Source organism: Pseudorasbora parva, chromosome 2 (genome assembly GCF_024679245.1).
Source record: "Pseudorasbora parva isolate DD20220531a chromosome 2, ASM2467924v1, whole genome shotgun sequence".
In the NCBI taxonomy this organism is placed as follows: domain Eukaryota; kingdom Metazoa; phylum Chordata; class Actinopteri; order Cypriniformes; family Gobionidae; genus Pseudorasbora; species Pseudorasbora parva.
The window spans coordinates 23,756,516-23,780,021 of record NC_090173.1 but is presented as its reverse complement, the minus strand read 5'-3'; the positions used below and the strand labels follow the sequence as shown (position 1 = coordinate 23,780,021).

Here is a 23,506-nt window from a genome sequence, read left to right as displayed (position 1 = left end):
CAAAGTTTGACATTTTCTACTGAGGGATTTAAAATCTTCCAACTAATTAATTGCACCAATGCACAAGTATTTTCAATGTAGCTGACTGCATAGAATGAAGTGACACTGAGGTGTTTAGTTTAATGGAAAATCATTGTTTAATTGTGTGAGTCTTCTTTTCTAAACATAATGCAGCGTGGTAGATTTTATCAATCTGGCAGTAAGGAAAAGACATGTGCAATCATTACAATTGACTTTAACATTGATTTATCATATTCAAAAGACTACATTTAAGGTCAACCACATCTTGTGGTTTGTTGGAGATCAATTGTGGGGGGAAATAAGTCTCAGTAATCTGAGAAAATAAGAAAAACAGGCTGTGAACATTGTTAAACAGGTTGAAAATGTGTTTTAATTTAATTTTATATTTTAATTCCTTTTGATGGAAGGCAATTATGAATACGAAGGGGGGGGGGCAGCATTTAAGCAATTACACACGTGTAAGCTGGATGGTTTTAACTTTTAATTCTAATTCTCTGGAGCTAGCAACAGATGTTGTCTTTTATGTAGTACATAGAGTTCAATGAATGGGTCAGAAACTACAGAGCCTGCTTAAATACTACACTTCTGCTGATAAAAACATCAACCAATATCAGTTTAAAACCTGTCGCATGTATAATGTATCATTTACAAGATATACTGTCTTAGTTATTCAAATGGAAATGGTCTAAACACGCATTTATATATGTGTATTGGAAAAGACCACTGAAAAGCAAAATATTGTCTTATTTTGTTCAAATCCATTGTAAAAGATTTCTAATTTCAGCCTTATGTTTCTTTGTATTTGTAATTTGACCGAGTGTATGCATTGCTTTTATGTTATATATATATATTTACTTTTGTTCCCCCTACTCAACAAATTTAGTTCTGATTTTATTTTATTTAAATATATGAAGTAGGCACTGATTGCAGTTGATTATAGACAATGGAATACTTCGAGGAATAACCTTCCACACGAAATCAGAATAATAGTGTACAATTTCATTTTCTTGTAATTTTTGATCAGCAGTGCTCAATTATGCTCCTGGAAATCCATCTTCCTGTAAAATTAACTTTGATCAAATGCACCTGAGCCATTTAATCAAGCTCTCAGCCCAAAATTGCTCCCTAGTTAGGAGATCTAATAATGGTGTCTCTCTTCTTTGGATGCAGAAATGTTTGACTGGGGTAAAAATAAGCCAAATTATTGTAGATTAATGTTGATTCTTGTTTTTATTCTCTCATAATATATGATTTATTATCAACAAAATAATTAAGTGACACAATATGTATTTATAGTTACAAATTGAATTTAATTGTTTATTCTATTTTACTTTTTAACAATGTTTATCATAGACATAGCACATATCTGTGATGAGTCACTCCAGCACACAGGATTTACATCAGCATCTGAAATCACCCCATTTTGTTCACTTATTAGTGGTTAATGACTAAATAAGCCATTTTTGGAAGAAAAAATGTAATATTCACCTCATATTTATGATGATGCAGTGTCTGCAACTCTCCAGCAAACATGATTTACATATCGGCTTTGTTTTACTTAATAGTGATTAATGAGTAATTGAACAATTTTAGAAACTGAAAAGATCTTTTGGATTCATTTGATCGCTTTCCAGCACATACTATTGATATAAGAATCTGAACATGCTATTTGTTTATTCACTACTTTGCCATGTAGTGCACTTTGTGTTTTTCAATACAGTATGTAGAAAATAGTAAATAAGTGAATTTGAACACAGCACATCTTTAGGTGTAATTAAGCTTTCTTTAGGTCACAGTATTCAAGATCAAATATGGAATAATTTGCTCACAATGATTTTTATTTGCTACTTCCATATAGTGCACTCATGTTTAAACTATAGTTTAAAATAGATTACTGTAAGGCTTTTTTTAGCACATAGTCGCCTTTGGGAAAAAAATGAAGGGAAAAGCTTCAAGTTCAGAGTTGCTACCTCAGGGCAAGTTTGTGAAAGTTAATTATCCTCCCAATGTGGGAGGAGGGTTTTACATGACATGACATAACTCCACATCCCCACCTCCCCACCCCCACCCCCCACCAACACACACACACACACGCACCTCTCTTTCGGCCTCACTTTTCCTGCTTTCCTTCAGGCATTGTCAGTCTTTCTCTGACCTTGACAGACTCTTTTATTGCCTGTTTTTTTTTTCTTTTCTTTTTTTCCGCTAAGGCTGCATTTCAGCACCGTTTCAGCTCACTTTTATGACAGGTAGAGTAAGCCAGTTCAGTGGCAGCTGAGCAGGATCTTTTTTCATTATGCTAAGTGACATTTGCTCTCTGTGGGTCACTAGCAGAGCATGTGAGAGAAACAGAGCTGTGACATTTTGTACGTAGCAGTGCACATTTTATGTCATTATTCCTACATTGTTTTACGGTAAGCTTTTGGGTAACACTTTAGAATATAATGTTCCGTCATTAATGAATAACTGAACAGGAACAAATTATTGTGCATTGTTAACATTGTAGTAGGGGTGTCCTTGACTAAGGATTTACACATTTTAATCAGAAGGTGTGTTCAGGGTAATGAGCTGTGTTGCTTTTATGCCAAACATAACGTTTTGCATTGTTGCCAAAAAGTTCAATTTTGGTTTTATCTGACCAGAGCACCTTCTTCCACATGTTTGATGTTTCTCCCAGGTGGCTTTTGGCAAACTTTAAATTACACTTTTTATGGATATCTTTAAGAAATGGCTTTCTTCTTGCCACTCTTCCATAAAGGCCAGATTTGTGCAGTATACGACTGATTGTTGTTCTATGGTCAGAGTCTCCCACCTCAGCTGTAGATCTCTGCAGTTCATCCAGAGTGATCATAGGCCTCTTGGCTGCATCTCTGATCAGTCTTCTCCTTGTATGAGCTGAAAGGTTAGAGGGACGGCCAGGTCTTGGTAGATTTGCAGTGGTCTGATACTACTTCCATTACAATATTATTGCTTGCACCGTGCTCCTTGGGATGTTTAAAGCTTGGGAAATCTTTTTGTATCCAAATCCGGCTTTCAACTTCTCCACAACAGTATCTCGGACCTGCCTAGTTTGTTCCTTGTTCTTCATGATGCTCTCTGCGCTTTAAACGGACCTCTGAGACTATCACAGTGCCGGTGCATTAATACGGAGACTTGATTACACACAGGTGGATTCTATTTATCATCATAAGTCATTTAGGTCAACATTGGATCATTCAGAGATCCTCACTGAACTTCTGGAGAGAGTTTGCTGCACTGAAAGTAAAGGGGCCGAATAATTTTGCACGCCCAGTTTTTCAGTTTTTGATTTGTTAAAAAAGTTTGAAATATCCAATACATTTCATTACCATTTCATGATTGTGTCCCACTTGTTGTTGATTCTTAACAAAAAATTACAGTTTTTGGTCGCAATGTTCAAGGGGGCCGAATACTTTTTTTAAATTCAGGTCTCCAATTGAATATTTTTAAGTTTTTAAGTTAAAATTTTTTTCACATCTAAAAATTTTAGTTGGCCGATTTGAATTACTGAATTTTAATTCGGCCAACTGAAATATGTATCAATTCACAGAATTTCAATTTAGCCAACTGAAAAATTTAGAAGTGATCAGTCACTAGAACATTTTCAATTGGAGACATATTTTTATTTTTTTATTTTTTACGGTATAGCATCTAACTAGTGCGCTTAACCATGCCTCAGTTTTTGAGAATGGGTTAGCATAACAGAAAAACATCAAACATCTTTTGCATAATTTTGGTGTACAAACATCTTTTGAAACATGAAACGTCTGTGGTACAAATCAGTCATGTGTGAATGAAAGTGATTTTAGGATTCATTTCTCATTTCCATTTCAGTGGTTTCCCATTTCAATGTGGTGCATTTCCTCTACAAGGCTTATATTGTGCTTTGAACAGCTTTTGTTAGATCTGGTGAAAGTTTTCAAAATCCCATAAAATAGGTTAAAATCCAACAACACGAGAATCTGGGGCACAGCTATTTTCATGGAGCACTCCAGAACTCTGCTGACAGAAATGTTGAAATAAAGAAGAGCCATGAGCATTTTATCCAAAGACACTTATATTACACTTCTGCAGGAACAATCCAAGCATCTCACTCTACAGCATTAAGGTTAGAAATTGGATTAGTAGTGCATTATGCTTCTAGGATCTCTCCAATTCAAGGCTAACAGATACTTTTACCAGACTTTCTCAAAAACATGAAACCCCTGCATTAATAACAATGTGTTACAAATTAAGCAACTGGAGCAGGTAATAACTAGCCTGACGTGGTCATACTCAATTCTAGTCAGAATATGAGTCTGAAACTGCTCCTTTGGGCTGTGATAATGGGGCGTGTTTCAACCGAACCAGGAAAGACATCAATTGGATAGACCAACAACCAATCAGAGCAACGAAGAGACGCATAGTCAAATGTCAACAGAGCTCAACTGCACTGTGCTGCCAAGTCCACTTTTTTTTTTTTTTTTTTTCGCGGGTTGTTTTCTATGTCCGTCTCTTCCGTGATACCCTGAAATTTTGAATATTCCAATCTAATATGATTTCTGACCTGTAAGGTTACCAGAATAATAATCTTACACGGTGTGTTAATAGGCCATAGGAGAACTGGCACCCCGACTGAGTCTGGTTTCTCCCAAGGTTTATTTTTCTCCATCATGCCCGATGGAGTTTTGGTTCCTTGCACTGTCGCCCTTTGGCTTGGCTTGCTCAGTTGGGGACACTTAAAATATGATTAAAGTTATTCAACTTATTATACAAATAAAATGTATGAATTAGGTCTTATTTAATTCTATAAACTATAATACTGATCTGCCAACATTGTTGCTATATGATAAATTAAAATAAGCTGATAACATCACTGTTTTCTCCAGTACGACTGTACAGCCAATTCTAATTTTGTCGCAATACTATCCTGTTTGACACTGTGAAGCTGCTTTGACACAATCGTGATTGTAAAAGTGCTATATAAATAAAGTTGATTGATTGATTGATTGTCCACGAGTTGAAGCGACTATTATTTGATATATAGACCCAGTGGAAATTTTAGCAGGCAAGATTGCCAAAATAACACACATTTTACCCCCCAAACACCATTTTTCCCCCGGAGAACCCCCCGAGAAGCTATTGTTTAAGGCTAGTAGATGGCCGGTTTTGTTGTAAAAACATGGCAACCCTGTCTGCACACGCGCTGGAGTCAGGCTGGAATACACGATCTTTGCCGGTGTTGTAAAAAAATAAAATAATTTAATGATACACAGAGTACTTACCCAACATGATCATCATTTCTAAGAATAATTGTGAAGGTGAATGCAGATACAAGCAAGCTCTACGTTTTTGTTTCTCTTACATTTATTCAGCAAGGATGCATTTTATTGATCAAGAGCGACCCTATATGCATTTTAATGTTATAAAAGTTTTCAATTTCAAATAAATGCTGTCATTTTGAACTTCACAAAATCACTTTTCCACAAAAACACTAAGCAGCAAAAAGTTTTCAACATGTTTTTTTTTTTTTTTTTTTTTTTTTTCGCAATACATGTGTACATTTTATGAGGATATATTGATAGAAATGCAAAGGGTATTGATATATTGATATAAAGGGTATTGATATATATTGATAGAAAGCAAGGGTCCCTCCGAATGACCAAGGAGCGGAGACACCGCCGCGTAACCTTGATCACACGGAAAGGATTTCCCCTTGGGGAAAGCCCTTGGTTTTGAGTCACCACTGTAGCGGTCTCATGTACAACAGGCCGCACGGATGATATTGGATATTGCTGCTATGAGACCCAAAAGCCTCTGAAACTGTTTCACAGTGTACGACTGGCCTAGTTTCACCCCTCTTGAGGCCTCTGATGTACTCTGCACCGCGAGTGCAGCGCCCTGAAACGGCTGACTGGCAGGGAACAACTGACTCGACAGCGCCACCTCCCTTCTCGGAGGGTGCGAGCCATCCTCGGATGACCCGCGAGGGCTCTCCACGGCCCGACGCTCGGGCGGGGTTGGTGGATTGACCCTGTGAGCATGCCGAGGACAGACAGGTACCGTGTACTGAGGTAACACCGTCTGCCCCCGGAGGAGAGCCGGTCGACCCTATGCGAAGCTCTGACCGGGCCTGCATAGAGACCGACCTAGATACGTTATTCTCTGCATTAGAGAAAGAACGCTCTTCTTGGAGTTGAGCCTCAGCCCAACTCCCTCGTGTGGGTGAGAACAACATCTCGATGTTGAACCGCGAGCCGAGCTGACTGTGCCAGAATCAGCCAGTCGTCGATTTAATGCGTGTCCACACTCTGGTGAACGTGCGGGGTGAAGTACTAGACCAAAGGGAAGCACCCCATAAAGGTAAGCTTCTCCCCTGAAGCAAACCACGGGTTTTTTCTGTGCTGTGGAAGGATGGAGATATGAAAATATGCATCTTTGTGATCTATCGTGACAAACCAGTCCTCGGACCTGATCTGAAACACGATCTCTTTGCGTAAAAGCATCCTGAGCTTGCTACACAGCGGTTCAGAACGCAAAGATCTAAGATGGGTGCAACCCTCCATCCTTCTTTGGCACGATGAAGTACCGGCCGTAAAACCTGACTCCCTGCCGGGCGGAGGAACCCTGCAGCAGAGCCTGTACTTCTTGAGACATAACCAGAGCCTGCTCGGGGCCCACCACCATGGGCAGAACCCCATAGAAACTGGGTGGACGACATCAAAACTGAATGGCGTACCCTTATTAAAAACTGCAGGACCCACTGAGATATATATGGCCGATTTAGCCAGAATATCTACTAAGGGTACCAGCTGCTCGAGGGCTCTCCACGCCCCGGCGCTCGGGCGGGTTGGTGGATTGACCCTATGAGGGTGCCGAGGACAGATGGGTACCGTGTAATGAGGTAAACACCGTCTGCCCCTGGAGGGGATGACCCTCACAGCCCTGAACGCCGTAGCATACAGACTTCTTCGACGCAGCCTTCCTAAATAATAACTGTCCTCAGATCAGTTTTACCCTTAGAAGGCTGCACCTGACGCTCTGTTTTTGTTGTGCCACATGCAAGGAGCTCCTAACAAAGAAAATGCCTCTCTGTATGACCAGGTCTTTGCCATAGTGTTTTAATTCTCTTTTCTTTTAAAACCCGTGGCATCGGATGACCATCTTTACCATATGGAAGATAGGCTGATAATATCTAGCTTCTCAAAGTCAGATATACCCTTTAATTCCTCAGAATTAAAGCTATAATCACCAATCAATGAACATGGTCCGAATGATAGACTGAAAGAACATATCTAACTCCTCAAAGTCAGATTATATTCATTTTAATTCCTCAGAATTAAATCAGCCATAATCACCAGACGATACTGTTTATATATTTATACATACGGAATCGTCATCTACACGCTGCCTCAGCAAACGCGAGATACGATCCGACTACAACATATTTGGCTTTCATCCCTCGAGATGAAAGACCACAGACGCGAGGATGAAATCCCCGAAAAACGTACACATTTTCTCTATACACAGCCAATGAACACAGCCAGCACCCTTAGGAACTGACTGCCCAAACAGTATCACATGTACACCGATGCTTGTGTTACTATAGACCGAAGTCTGAGGCTGAGCAGAGCGCGCGGGGAGAACAAGCTCGTTGAGCCTGCTTTACACAGACTCGCTCATGATGCTCCTCATTGGCAGGGGATTGAAGTGGCGAGTCCTCAACCCCTGCCTCAACGCTGCAGATATCCACCTCCTCGGAGGAAGACAGCTGCAGCATCGCGGCTGCTCCCCGGGCGGGAGAAACCGCAGTGCGGGCTCCCAAACCCAGAGAAGCGGCACTGGATCTGACAGGTGAAGGCTGAGAAAGGGCTGGCCCATCTCACACCCCTCCGTCAGATCCATATGCGAAACCCGCGATCTGAGCTGCCGCTGTGCCTCAGCAGCAGCGGAGCCCGTGCTGCAGGTAACTCAAGCCAGTACGCCCTCCTCAAAGAGCGCCCGGCGGGATCGCAGCACGCGGAGAGGCAGAGTCTCACAATGCTCGCAGCCGGCACCCTCGAGTGCCGACTGCACGTGCTGTTCACCCAAACAAACAACGCACATCGGGTGTGTATCCCCGCTCGTAAGGAAGCGCGAGCAGGGAGGAACACACCTTCTGAACGACTGTTCGTTCGCCATAATCTCTCACTGTCAGTAATGTGTGTATTTTGTGAAAAAACAACAAAGTCTGAACTCAGACACAACACAGAGACAGTTTGGACAATGAAACATAGAGCGCTTGTTGAAGGCAACAGAAGCTGGGGGCAAGTGTTTGCCGGCAGGCTTTATAGTTTCCGGGTCGATGACGTCACCCGCCTATGACATTCCGTCTCTCCATTGGACTGATTACATACGTGCTTCACGACGCAATCACGCAGAGGCGTTCCCATAGTGGTGACGCAGCGTCTCGTTCCTATTCCGGGAACTATGTTTTCAGTGGTGTATAAGGACTTTACATAATTTATGTAAAGACCACTTATAAACCACTAAAAACACAGTTTAATGTACCGTTATGTTTTTAATACCTTAGAACATTTACATTTACATTTATGCATTTGGCAAACGCTTTTATCCAAAGCGACTTACATTGCATTCAAGGTACACATTTTACATTTAGTCAATTCTTGCTTTCCTTGGGAATCGAACCCATGACCTTGGCGTTGCTAGCGCCATGCTCTACTGTTTGAGCTATAGGAAAGTTGTAGGAAAGATTAGAATGAGCCATTTCTATCTACATATATGGTGAAATCGCTGTTTTGCACCATCATGTTTCTACAGTCACTCTCCAACAACAAATTTTTTTCCTGTGTCGGATCCCCGTATCTTCTTTATGTGCTTTCGAAAGGGAGGGGTGAATGGTGGGGGATTGCAATTAATACCTGATGCCGCTAAAATGTACACGTGGCATGGTCTCACTTTATACTAGGTGGCCTTAACTAATATGTACTTACATCAAAAATAACAATGTACGTATTGTGCTCATATTGTATTGCAAAACAAATTTGCTTATATAGAATACGGGTAAAGTTAGGGACAGGTGTGGTGGGATGGGTACGTTTAAGGGTAGGATTAAGTGTAAGGGAATGGTCAGCAGTGTAATTATAAATGTTACTTCAGAAATTAATTACAGATGTAATTACATGCAGGTAATATTTAAAATGTAAGTACAATGTCAAAACATGTATGTACACAATAAGTGCATTGTATGAAATTATTAATTTAAATTTTAGTACATGGTATAAGGTAGTGTTGTAGTCAAGACCACCTAAACCGAGACCAAGACAAGACCAAGACTTTGAAGGGCCGAGACCAAGACAAGACCAAGACTTTGAAGGGCCGAGACCGAGTCAAGACCAAGACCAAGACAGGCCGAGACCGAGTCAAGACCGAGACCAATGCATGTCCCCACACTTATGATAAAAGGTGGAAGATGTATCATACAGATATGCATTAGTATGCTGCTTAAGCTAATTATTTTATATATGTACATATTTTTCATTTACAAATTGAAAATGTTATTGTGCAGCTTTATTGTGCAACAGCAAGGAAAAGAAACCCTGTACTTGCATTTTTTGATTAACTACATTTTGATTTAACAAATATCTCTCTTGCAGGGTTTTTCCTGGGTCAAAAATGGTCTTTGGTGGTGGCTGACAGACCTAAACACACACACACACACACACACACACACACACACACACACACACACGCACCATTTTTTTAAAAAAAATGCAACGAAACAATCATTTTTTATTATCTTACGTTTATATCTCATATTGATCTCTTATCTTGATGTTTCTTTTGTTCCAACAGGTTGAATTGTTTTGGTATATAATCATATCAATATTAGAAATAGCATTAACAGTTTACAAATAGCCACATTTTCTGCCATATACAATTTAATAAAATGATCAGCTAGCTAACAAACAACTTTGTTCTGTTTTCACCTCACTCCAGTCTAAACTAAATGATTTTAGACTATTTATTTTACTACACTTTCAACATACATAAGCTGAAATACTGTGGATAGTTAAAACTAATAATTCTTACTCTCCACTCTTGCTAAATTGGGTAAGCACACTTGCGTTCTCATTTCGGAGGTGTTCTGAGTAAATGATTAAACTGATTCGTTCAGTTCATTGTTGAACAGATCAGTTCTTATTACCGTCGTTAAAATGATTCGGTTCAAATGAGTCATTTGGTCGTGAATCGGACATTAGCAGACCCGTTGTGTGTGAATCACGGCTGTCAGAACATCGCGGAAGGTTTGTCACACAGAAAACACTTCATAACTGGATAGAAATTGTTTCCTGTTTATTTAATGTATGATTTATGTCAGCTGTTTAGCTGGTCAAACGTTTTTTTGAGCGCAATTCACACCGAGCGGTACTTCAAAACAGTTGTCCGAACGCGCAACGTTCAACATGGATTCAGTTTTCTGAACTTTTGATTTAGCTTAATATGTGAAGTATGAGAGAGAGCTTATCTGCTTATTTTGAAGACAGAGAGAGTGCGCGCAGGGTGGAGTTCTCTGCTCTTTATTTGCCTTCAGCTGTGGTCTTGACCGGTCTTGAGACAAAATCCCGAGTCATCTTCGCCCGAGACCGAGACAAGACCGAGTAAAAATGCGGTCGATACCGAGACGAGACCAAGACCTTTAAAAAGTGGTCTCGAGACCGGTCTCGAGACCAAGACCGATCTCGAGTACTACAACACTAGTATAAGGCCACCTGATATAAAGTGGGTCCCACGGCACCTATCATCACAATATAATAAATACAATAGAGGGATCATGTGAGCATAAAAAACTTTTTAACTCGAACTTAGACAAAAATACTTGCAATGCTTTAGGTTCAAGGACAGTGAAGGCAGATGAGGGAGATTTCAAATAAAGACTATAATAAACAAAAGTAAATACAATAAATCCACATATTCAATGGATCAGTGTGCACTTAAACACATTTAACATCAGACAATGAAAATACTGAAACAGAGGGGATTTATATTGAGCTATATGAGAGTGCACAATGCTGCTTGTTAGCTTTTATCAATTATGAGAGTCATCCACCATTTTGAGAAAAAAAAAAAAAAAACATTTGGCACAGAATCTTGTGTCTCATACTTTATTTTAGTTTCCATGGGAACTGCTGTAACTGTTGCAACTTTGTCAATTTGTGAGCAAAGATTCAAGTCGAGTTGATGCTAAAAGATGATTAGAGCCCTGATTGCACCATGGGCCCAGCATCAGCTCCCATCATAACAAGACACCATTATAGGAGTGATATCAGTAAGAGCTGACCGTCCATCATGGAGCTGTGACAGTAGAGGGCAATGGAATTTAATGGACACTGCCATTTTCTCTTAAACCAGGCTGGAGACACACTTTGCTTTGAGGGAATAATAAACATATGTTAATTGTTGGGCCAAAACGGCAACAATTGACAAATGACAAAATTTGTCATTCCGCAATGTATCTGAAATGTTTGGTGAGATACAAAAGTCAAGTCAGGATGAGTCGAAAAGAGTTACTCACCATCCCTTATGTGTGCTGTAAACCCTAATGCTCAAAATAATCAATTGGTTTGAGTAGGGTCAATGAAAACTCCATTTGGGTGTGATTTTGAAAAAAAAAAAAAAAAAAAAAAACTATATATATATATATATATATATATATATATATATATATATATATATATATATATATATATATATATATATATATATGACACGTGGAAATGTGACTATACACAAACCCTTAATACAACAATAGCAGTGGTTCTACACTAACCTGCAATTTCCTTTGGTTTCAAAACACTCCACGCTGGATATAACCTGCCATGGCAACCTATCCTCTGATAAACTCCTGTGATCCAACAGCTAATGCTTGCACATTGCCTTGGATGACTTAACAGCTGAGCGTGGGCATTTCACTCATGTTGGATGTGCCATCGTCACATTTGCATAAAGGGAGTACTATTTAAATTATCTATCTATCTATCTATCTATCTATCTATCTATCTATCTATCTATCTATCTATCTATCTATCTATCTATCTATCTATCTATCTATCTATCTATCTATCTATCTATCTATCTATCTATCTATCTATCTATCTATCTATCTATCTATCTATCTATCTATCTATCTATCTATCTATCTATCTATCTATCTATCTATCCATCTATCTATCTATCTATCTAGTATGAAGTACTATCACAATGGTTTTAACATGGAAAATTATGATATATTTTAAATGGTGGGAGTTGTCTCTATGCCATACATTATTTATTTTTTATGGGTTTTTATTTATTTATTTATTTATTTATTTATTTATTTATTTATTTATTTATTTATTTATTTATTCGTTTGTTCGTTCGTTCATTTATTGATTTATTCAATTTATCTGGTCAGCTATAAACTATCTAGTCAACATCTGTCAAACATCATTCTAAACCAATCAGACATCTATGTCTCTTGAGTTGACTGGCAATGTAATTGACTAGCAATGAATGTGCAGAGTCACTAAAGTGTTTATGATCAAATTATAATCTGCTTCTCAAGCGTCCGGCACTGATATAAAAAGTGCGGCCATGGTGCTGATTCAGCTTGATTGTGTCCCTGGTCAAATTAACAACAATTTTGCTCATCCCTGATATAGCAGTTTCTAAATTACATTAAGAAATGCCTTCACACCAAGAAAACAAAAACAAACAATAATTGAAACATTTTAATCACTAACAGATACTAGCATTTTCCTGTTAGCACATTTTTAAGATTTCATTCTATAACTTTTTTTTTATCTACTGGGAAAGACTTTACTACTAAAATAGACAGGTAGTAAATAAACAAATCGTAATGAAGAACCTTTTGAAACTTCAGATGCAACTCAAAACTTTAAATTGCCTGCTAAAAATAGCTGAAGAGCCAAGAGAGAGCCTTGAAATAGTGACTCAAACTTACTTGCAGGTAAAAAAATAAAATAATAATAATAATAAGTAAACTCAGTCCAAACACTTACTGCAGGGAAGGAAACACTCGTTCCATTACTCTCTCACTAACTTCCTCTCGTCTTTGCTCTTGGCAATATTGATTGAGCATCTGAAGGTGAATGGCAGCTCCATAGATCACAGAAGCCAACAAGGCACAGAGGAACTGCTACACAGTGAGTCATCTGCCATCCACATCCAGCCTGTCTGATCAACCACACAATTGCCTGAAGCAGATCTGATGGTGTGTCAAGACAAATAGACGGTTGTCAGTGCTTATTCAGCTAGCATAGCCATTTTTGTGATGATGAGTAGAGAACATCGCTGGAAAACGATTCCGAATTTATGACATCATTTAAAGTGTGTCAAAATATTTGTTAAACAGTTGCTGTGTAATTATAAGGAAGAGTATGAAGAAGAGTATGATGACTAGAATTCTCTAGTACTACTTTTGGAAGTGGCATGGCATCTTTTTTTGACATGCTGCACTCTAATAGGTAGTTTTTTAATGGAAATAATAAATTATATTAAATATGAATATTATTAAATACCATTAAATATGTTGAGGTCAGAAAGTTTTTTTTTTTTCTCTCACTTGAGCAAAGATGCATCAATCTTACCTAAAGTGACAGCAAATACATATATAATGTTACAGAATATATTTTTCTGCTGTTAATAAATGCTGTTATTTTGAATGCTCTATACTTCAAAGAATCCTAACACAAAATGGTTTCAATGTTTTCACAACTATATTAAGTAGCATTATTAACATATTAATAAGAAATGTTTCCTGAGCACCAAATCAGAGTGATATCTATAGGATCATGTTACATTGAAAACTAGAGTAATGATGCTGAACATTCACAGAAATGAATTATAGCATATACAGTATATTGGCAAAAGTATTGGGACACTCATCCAAATCATTTAACTCAGGTGTTCCCATCCCTTTTAAGGCCACATTTGTATAAAAGCAAGCACCTAGGCATGTAGACTGCTTCAACAAACATTTGTGAAAGAATGGGAAGCTCAGTGAATTGAAGCATGATACCATTTTCCCCATTTGCAAAATTTCCTCACTACTAAATATTCCACGGTCAACAGTGGTATTATAACAAAGTGGAAGCAATTGGAAAAACAGCAACTCAGCCACGAAGTAATAACTAATTAATCATAATTTTTTCTGTAATTAATCATGATTGATTATGTTTTTAAGGTAATGTTTAGATTACAGCCCGGAAAAAACTACGTAAGTAAATCAAATTTACAGTGTAACTTTCGGTAATTTTAGCATAACTATAAAGTATGTGTAGGGAACAATATGTACTATTTGGGGAATAAAGGGGTAACTATCAGGAACATTACAAAAATAATTTATACTGTAAGTATATTTTAATTAAGGGGTAATTATCTGCGTAGTTATAGGGTAAGTGGTGCTTGTAGTTACAGGGTAAGTATAAATCTGTGGGCTGTACATTAAAGTGATGTTTGTTCCCCTCTTGTTTCGTGTAGTTACAGGGCACGTACAATATTATTATTATTATTTTTTTAAATGTACATTTGATATCACTCGGAAATCTTTATTTGAAAAACAACTTTCAAAACATATGGACCCACTTTATATTAGGTGGCCTTAACTACAATGTACTAACTTTGTAATTACTCATTTGATACAATGCACTTATTGTCTACATACATGCTTTTACACTGTACTTACATTTTTTTAAATCCCTGCATGTAATTACGTCTGTAATTCATTTCTGTAGTTACATTTGTAATTACACAGTTGACACTTCCCTTACATCTAACCCTACCCTTAAACTGACCCATATCACCACACCTCTACCTGTATCTCACCTCAATATCAGCATAGGTGTTTCGCAATACAATTTGAACACAGTAAGTACATTGTACTTATTTTTTGATGTAAGTACGTAGTACTTAAGGCCACCTAATATAAAGTGGGGCCAGACATATTTACAACACTTATTTGTTTCTCTTGCTTGGCTTCATCCTCCTCTTGTTCCTCTTCTCTGTCGTTCTTGCCTCAGATGAATCTTAAGAAGGAATCCTATGTCTCTAGCTATTCTGTATTATGTATTAGAAGAAAATACAGTACATCCAGAAATGTCCTCATCGTTTACTTGTCATTTACCCTCATGCCACCCGAGATGTGTACGACTTTCTTTCTTCAGATGAACACAGAATAAATAATTTCTGCCAATGAAATTGTCATCTTATTGTCCTCTGTACGCACATGCATGAGAGGGTTAGTTCCAGCTTGATGTAACCTGAAGCGTGATGGGAGCGCACCGAAAAACTCTGGTCACGTTGATGTCAGATGCCGTCCTGTTTTTATTTTATTTAATTGTTTAAATGAATGCTCACAATTACAAACAATAACATAATATATGATAATAGCGATTAAAAACAAAAAAGACTAGAAGACAGAGACGACAGTTCTCACATGGGTTTCAGATGAAACTCAAGAAAGAACGTCATGAAAGCTTGAAGCTTCTTTACTCATGCATGCGCTGGTAACAGTTTGTCAGATGCAAATTTGAAGTACATTATGGGAGCATTTCTGTGTATACTGTTTTAAATTAAGTTTTGAATTAAGTTGTTTTTCAGATAAATGTTTCAAAACTATATTAGATTTTGTACGTGTTTTTTAACGTGTAGCTACATGAAACAAGAGGGGAACAAACACCACTTTAATTTACAACTATATGGATAATTACCCATTTATAAAACAAATTCCCAAATAGTACATATTTCCTTATACCTACACATACTGACTTTATAGTTACACTATAATTATCAAAAGTTATGCTGTAAATTTGCTTTACTTACACAGTACTTTCAGGGTTGTAATCTAAAGAGTTTCGGTTTTTTATTACGTTTTTAATATATTTTTATACTGTAATAATTTCAAATTGAAATCTCCAAATGAATGTAGAAAAAGCATAAAGACAGTAGCCTATGATTTAAATGTATTTTGTTTAATGGCATCTTTTTATGAAATAAGACCTTAATTATAAACATTCAGCATTATAATATAATTCAAAGCAATATATTTTAACATTTATTAGGCTTTAAAAATATACAATATTTATAACAATCTTCACATAAAACCATTGCAATAAAAGTCACAATCAGACTTCAATATATCAGAGCTAATGTTTTTTCTATTGGCCTGTCAGACCAGTTTATTTGCCCTGTCAAAATGTACAAGCAGTTATAGTTCCCTTTTTTGAGGGAACTCGCACTGCGCCATCGTAGATGACACTTCGGGGAATGCCCCTAGCGTGACACCACTGAAGCTTAAATGAAAAAAGGCCAATACTGATTGGTGTTGCATCATGACGTAGCGAGTGACGGCATACCCGGAAGGTACAAAGGGACGCCGGCACAAGCAGCGTTAGCTTTCTGCTCTTCAGCGTTAGTGCTCTGTGTTGAATTGTTTGTCTATTTGGTGTTGTTTGTCCAAATGAGTATTATGTGGCAGGCTCGTGAGCCTCATAGTTCTGTCCCGCGTCTGTTGAAGCAGCGCGGCGGCAGATCAGTGGGCTCGCAAATGAACATGTCAGTGACGTTAAGCACCAAACTCGCTGCTTCATTCATAAAATAGGGGCGCTCGGGCAGTCCCCGAGGGGCTGCCTGTAGTAACCCGGTGTTCTCGATCCCCGTGCGGAAGCCCACGATGCGGCTCCCCCCCCACCCCCACCCCCCAAGAACCAGATGCTTGAGCGATCTGATTCCGAGGAATTAGATGTGCTCAGCGTCGATGGAGTGAAGTAAAAGAGAGCTCGCCACCTCCTAATGCAAGGCTCGATCTCGCATTGCCGAGGCAGCACGTGGATTACGGGTCTGCAACAAGAGTGAACACACACGATCGGTGTACATGTGATACGATTTGGCGCGAGGCATGCAGTTCAGCGTTCCACCACCGGGGTTCATCGTTGTGGTCTGAATAGTGGTGTGCCCAGCCAGTGGCAGGTTATGGAACAGGAAGTGTGCTCCCTGATGGTAAAGGAGGCTATATAGTGTGTCCCTTCGCCAGACAGGGAGTCCGGCTTTTACGGTCTCTACTTCATGGTTCCCAAAGAGGATGGAGGGGTGTGTCTATTATTAGATCTGAGGTACTTGAACCGTTCTCTGAGGAGATTCAGGTTCAAGATGCTCACTATCCCATCGTGAGCAGATACAGCTCGAGGACTGGTTCGTCAGGATGTATCTAAAGACGCATATTCCATATCTCCATCCTTCCTGCCCACAGGAGGTCCTGATGTTTGCTTTCGGTTAGATGTTCGATTAGATAATTGCATTAAAGAGAAATTGAACAGGTTTTCTTTATAATCCTTTTGGTATATGTGTGTGTGTGTGTGTGTGTGTATATATATATATATATATATATATATATATATATATATATATATATATATATATATATATATATATATATATATATATATATATGGCTTCTGAAGATTTGAGTTATATGTAATACTTTTATACTGTTTGTGACAGTACTTTTATTTGGCTTAAGAAGTGGGTAGCTTTCGGAGTGGAGTTGGTTGCTCCAAAATATAAAAATATAAATATTTATACTATGCAAATGCAAATAATTAAATGTCTCCTGGTCTGACACATAAGGCAAACAAATTAAATCAATGGAGTTCATTGTCCGTCTGTACCATGGCACCTAGGGGTTCCTTTATTGTCTTAATTGTGACATGAAAGGCACTTGACCATGCAGCAGTTTTAGACGCCTTTAGAGTGAGAGTTGGGTTTGGCCATTCTTCATTTCGCTGCACTGTATGGGGGGTTTTACCACAAAGTCAAGGTTGAACAGATATCCATCCTTAGGTCAATCCTACGTGCAGTATGAGATCAGATATTGATTAAAGCCCTATTAATATTATTAGTGCTTTGGTCATATTGCATAACTTCTAAATTATGTAATCAAGTACATGCCATGCTTGAAGAAGTGACAGATCTGTCCGCAGATGTTCAGAATAAACATTATATAAACTAGAGTATCTGCCTTAGAATTTGAATGTGGGGTGTGGGGGATCAGTCAATAACCAGTTTGATATATGTTTTGTTTTTTGTTTTTTCAGATAATGTGTACAGAGAATGTCTTGCTAACGGCACCTGGGCAAAGAAGGGAAACTACTCCCAGTGTCAGGAAATCCTCAACGAGGAGGTATGTGGTTGCACTCTATTCAATTAATAAAAATACATTCATAGTTATTTCACAATGCCAGAAATGTCACAATACACACATAACATTTCTAATTATCAGTGTTCAATACATTTCAAAAATATACATTCATACAGTGGTGTCAAATGGAGTCCACATTCACAATCTGGGTTAGTATTTAAACCTGAAAATAAAGATCTATAATGAAGTGGTGCAGGGATGATGTAGTTTTGTAGGCCAGCCCGAAAGTTAGCAGCATGCTGTCCCTTGACAAAAACCAAATAAATGTCCTAATAAGTTCAGTTAACAGCATTTGTAGCAATGTTGTTTTACAAAATAATAATTAATAATAATAATGATCTTTACAAACTAATATCTTGGTTAGGGATGCACAAAATGCAACACTGTGCATAGTGATGCACAAAAAAGTGAATAGGTCTTATTTTTGATTAGGTCTTATTCTGTCCCAAATGGCACACTTCATGTGCACTTTCGGTCTTGTGGACTTACAATGGCCATTGCGTGTGCGTGTCTGTTAAGTCCAAAAGACCGTAGGGTGTCCCATTTATCATTTAAGCTTTAAGAAGGGTGCTCGTGAGCTTTGCGACCGTTATGCGCCCTCGATGCGCACTTCAGCTGAGCCCGCATGTTTGCGAGCTACGCAGAGGACTTCTACCCGGCAGTCAAAGCGGCATTATGTTGTGAAAGTGTGGACTCAGAGGAAGACCGTGAGAGTTCTTAAGTGATGGGCACAGTGTGAACGTAAAGAAAACCTATCCTTTTTCACATGGTTCCCTTCTTGGACCACTTAAAGGAGTCTGAGTTTGGTTATTTTAAAGAGGATTCATGTGTGAAATCACCCTGAGGCATTTTGCATTCTTCTTTCAGGAAGCTAGCTGTAAATCTTCAAAGACAAATAGAGCCCATGCATTCTTGTTGAGAGTTGTCACAGGAAATCTTTAGCGAGACCTCCAACATCCAACCTCATAGACAGACATTGTTTGCTTTTTATTCGCGGCTTATCTTTATGCTGTTTTATGTGTTTCAAATGTTCCAGCTGAATGATGGTTGGCAAAGTTGGATAGATTCTTGGATATAAATAGCAAATGCACTCATAACAGGCTATTTTATATGATCTTATTTTAACACTGTGTGTATATATGTACTGCATTAAATGGATTCCTATATTATATTAAAATATATGGCTTTAAAAGTTTTCAAGAAGTTGAATCTGGGAGAAACCCTCTCTAAAACACAGGCATGGCTGTTAGACAGAGACATTGATGCTGCATGTCTACAAGATTCATTAGCTGTCCTTTAGTGTAACAGAAGTAACATGGGGGGATTAATAATGTATGGACTTTTATCTTCCCTCAAAGGAAGCAATTTAACCAGGCATGCTAAGCCTTTGTTCACACGGGGCTGGCGAAAAGAGAAATCGCTCATCCAATCATCTCAAGTCGGACGGACGAGTGGGCTAGCAAGGATAATGCCCAGATTTATATTTAGACAGCAGGGAGGGCTTCCACCACAGCTAGTGGCTTACTGGAGCATGTGATTACCACTAGATGCTGTTTTTAGGTAGAGATTTTTAGCTTAGAGCACTGTTGGAATTCAGATGTATTGTCTTTAAAACAAGAAACGAGCCCCTGAATTATGCCATGCTGTTAACATGATCTGCTGGAGGCTTCGTTTTGTACTATAGCTAGCATAGCTACTCTTGATCCAGACAAGTTTGTGCACAAGCGTCATGCCCATTCAAACTGAGGGGGCATGCGCCCTTCAGACTTTTGAGCCTCCACAAGCCTCCAGCTTCCAGTAGACTAAAAATTATATTTTTTTCATTTGATAATTAAGCATTTAAAGTGTCCACTCACACTGGTCATGTCTTTAACTGCTACATATGCTTTGCTGGTAATGAGCTAGAGACAGATGTGCCCAGCAGTACTATAAAAAAAAAAAAAAATCTTAGTTTTTAAGCTATTTGTCACACAGCATGACACTAGGAAATTAGTGCAGAACATCTCGGTTATGTATGTAGCCCTCGTTCCCTGAGGAGGGAACGGAGACGTAACGTCAGGGGTTAACGGAGATCTAGAAAACTTTGAGATCTAGAAAACGCCCAATGGCTGTGCCAATGCCATGGGCATGCGAGATTTGCATGCGTGATTCCGCCTACCCACGTGGGTATATAAGGAATTAGCTGGCATGATAGCATTATGTTTACCTGCTGAGGAGCCAAACTGAACTCCCGTTCCAGCGGAACAGTGGAAGTGGCAGAGGGACGTTACGTTTCTGTTCCCTCCTCAGGGAACGAGGGTTACATACGTAACCGAGACGTTCCCTTTCATTCAGTCACTCCGAGTAACGTCAGTGACTGACGGTCCCAATTTAATCACGCCACTCGGCTGACTTCCAGTGCCCTGTGCAAGCGCAAGTGCCCTGACGTTAGACTAGTATGGCTGAAGGCCTCCACTTATCACAGGAGTTACCAAGGTACACTGGGAGGCATATTCCAGGTGGAGATATGCGCCACAATGCCTACCCGTAGGGATGACTTAAGAATACACCTATGACCCGCTAAGGGCTGCATAAGGAAGATCACTGGAGTACCAGCCGCAGGTGGATTTTTAACCCCAGGATGTGGCAAGCTTTCCAAGGGAAGACACCCACTCAGGGAGGCTTATGGTTGAAATACACATGTGGGGGTCGCCCAGGGGGGGAACCATGCACATGGAAGCACCTAGCCGGACACGAGTGTCTGGGCTAGATAGGGCAAACTTACTGGCGTCGTCAGTGCTGGAGGAGCTCAGGGCTTCCGGAGAAGCTCACCTAAGAATATATCGCACGTATCCAGTCCGTGGAGTGGAATGGCGAGCAAGAGAAGACACCTGAGCCTTTTCCATTACCGGCCATTTGTAGAGGCGAGTACATAGTCAGATACAGGCTTCACTCGAAGATTGTAAAATGTGGCGAATGTGTTCGGTGTCGCCCAGCCTGCAGCTCTGCAGATGATTGTTAGCGGAGCGCCATCCGCTAAAACCCAAGAGGAGGCCCTGGGTGGAGTGTGCCTTGACCCCAAGGGTTCATGGTTGCCCCTGCTGCTGGTATGCCAAAACAATGGTGTCTACTATCCAGTGAGACAACCTTTGCTTTGAGAGAGCCTTCCTTTTTGGCTTCCTACCATAACAGAGAAAGATCTGGTCTGAGATCCTGAAACACCGCGTCCTGTCTATGTAAGCGTGGAGAGCGCATACTGGACAGAGCAGTGCCAAGGCTGGGTCTGCCTCTCCAAGGGCAGCACTTGTTCACCACCTAGTCTCTAAACGGAGTGGTGGGATCCTTGGGCACATATCCAGGCCGGGGTCTCAGGATCATGTGAGAATCGCCCGGCCCGAATTCCAGACACGCTTCGGCAACCGAAATTGCCTGCAGGTCCCCTACCCTCTTGATGGAGGCCTATGCGGTCAGGAGCGCTGTCTTCATAGACAAGAACTTAACATCTACTGACCGCAACGGCTCAAATGGGGCCCTCTGCAGTGCATCTAAAACTACTGAGAGGTCCCAAGAGGGTACAAGAGGAACACGAGGAGGATGTAGTCTCCTCGCACCCCTCAGGAACCTGATGACCAGGTCGTGCTTACTTACCAGTTTGCCGTCCAAGGGGTCATGATAGGCAGCGATAGCGGCCACACGAGAAGAACACCAGCAGACAAAGAGGTTCCACTACAACGCATACGCCTGTCCTAGTGGTCTGGAGATACAAAAAACTTCTATCTTATAGATATTCTATACTTGTAACTTCAGAACGGTTTGTCCATAAATCATGAAAGTGTTTAGATTCAAAACAACATGCCGAGTCGAATGATATCCAATATCTACCAAATAGTTTAATAGTTTCCCATATACATTAATTGAATGATGATGTCATTAATGAACAAATAAACCTGAACCTTTGAGTTAAGACGCGAACTTCGGTCTTCTTGTGGACAGGACAGCTATGGCATATGACACAGCACTGCCCATAAGGTTATTGGTCCTACATAACAGCTTTTGTATCAGTTCTTTTGTCTTATGGTCGTTATATTTCCCACAGATTTCTGCTAGTTCTGAATAAGATACAGATAAAGTAGCACAATAAAGATGTACATCAATGCATTAGTTAGTAATATACATGTATATGAATGCATTAGTAAGTGATTTTGTGTGAATTAATTCTACCTGGCAGTGTCTCTCTACTAATAGTGATGCTGTAAGTTTTAGTTATCAAGACATATATGTTATCAAGCATGTTGTGATGTGATTAAAAGATGGCGCCGGTGTCAGTGGCATGCCGTCTGTTCATGTCTAGTTTGTTTTTTATTATGGCTTCTGCGTTATTAATAACGCTGTTTATACGTGAGTCTAGCTCTGCACTGGTGTATGATCGCCCTACACTCTTAAATATCCGATACATGTTTGAGAAACAGTTTAAGGAAGCTCGGCAGGAACTCAATTTTAATGTCCCAAAACCACCACTAAGGATTCCAACGTGGATGCAACGCGAGCCTTGGCCCCCTTTGCCGAAAAGACGGCGTCGCCGTGGAAAGCGAGGAGGAAGGCAGGTGAAATTAAAGGCATACCTGGTCTCTCTTCCGGGAGTACCACGGCTCGCAGATTTGCGGTTGTGGGGCTGGAAAGACAGCCGGGTGTTGTGTAGGCGTTCGGAGAGCACAATGCTGCGGTGGATTCGACCCGTTATGCCGGAGGAACCTGCTCAGGTCCACTTTCGACGTGCTCTACATCTCCGTTGGAATGGGATCAACGTGCAGAATCTTCGCCTTGTGCCATTGGATCAAGTACACTCGTCGGAAAGTAGGGACGGATCGGCTTTAAGGTTGGGCTTGTTGAATGTGCGCTCTTTGAAAAACAAGTCTTTTATTCTAAATGAATTTGTTAGAGCTCGGGATTTGGACTTTGTGTTTCTCACTGAAACCTGGATGAACAATGACAATATGTATGTTTTGGGAGAAGCTGTTCCGAATAATTTTTTAGTTTTTAATTCTCCTCGTCAAATAGGAAAGGGAGGAGGACTGGCTTCTATTTTTAAAAACATTTTTAATTGTACTTTGATTAAGTCTCAGCAGTTTGTAAGCTTTGAACTGCAAACTTTTGAAATCCAAATATCAACACCTATCCTCTGTGCTGTTATCTATCGACCACCAGGAGCAAATAAGGACTGTATTTCAGAACTGGCTACTCTCTTTGCAGATA

The 23,506-nt window shown here is 39.6% G+C and overlaps 1 protein-coding gene across 1 annotated transcript in view; it reads left to right on the top strand.

Moving 5' to 3' along the window:
- Positions 1-23,506, top strand: part of crhr1 (corticotropin releasing hormone receptor 1) — a 234,512-nt gene that overhangs the window by 90,289 nt on the left and 120,717 nt on the right. Inside the window, exon 5 of the mRNA XM_067412726.1 lies at positions 18,171-18,256. Within this exon, the coding sequence (XP_067268827.1) occupies positions 18,171-18,256 (86 nt within the window). The remainder of the gene's footprint in view (positions 1-18,170; positions 18,257-23,506) is intronic.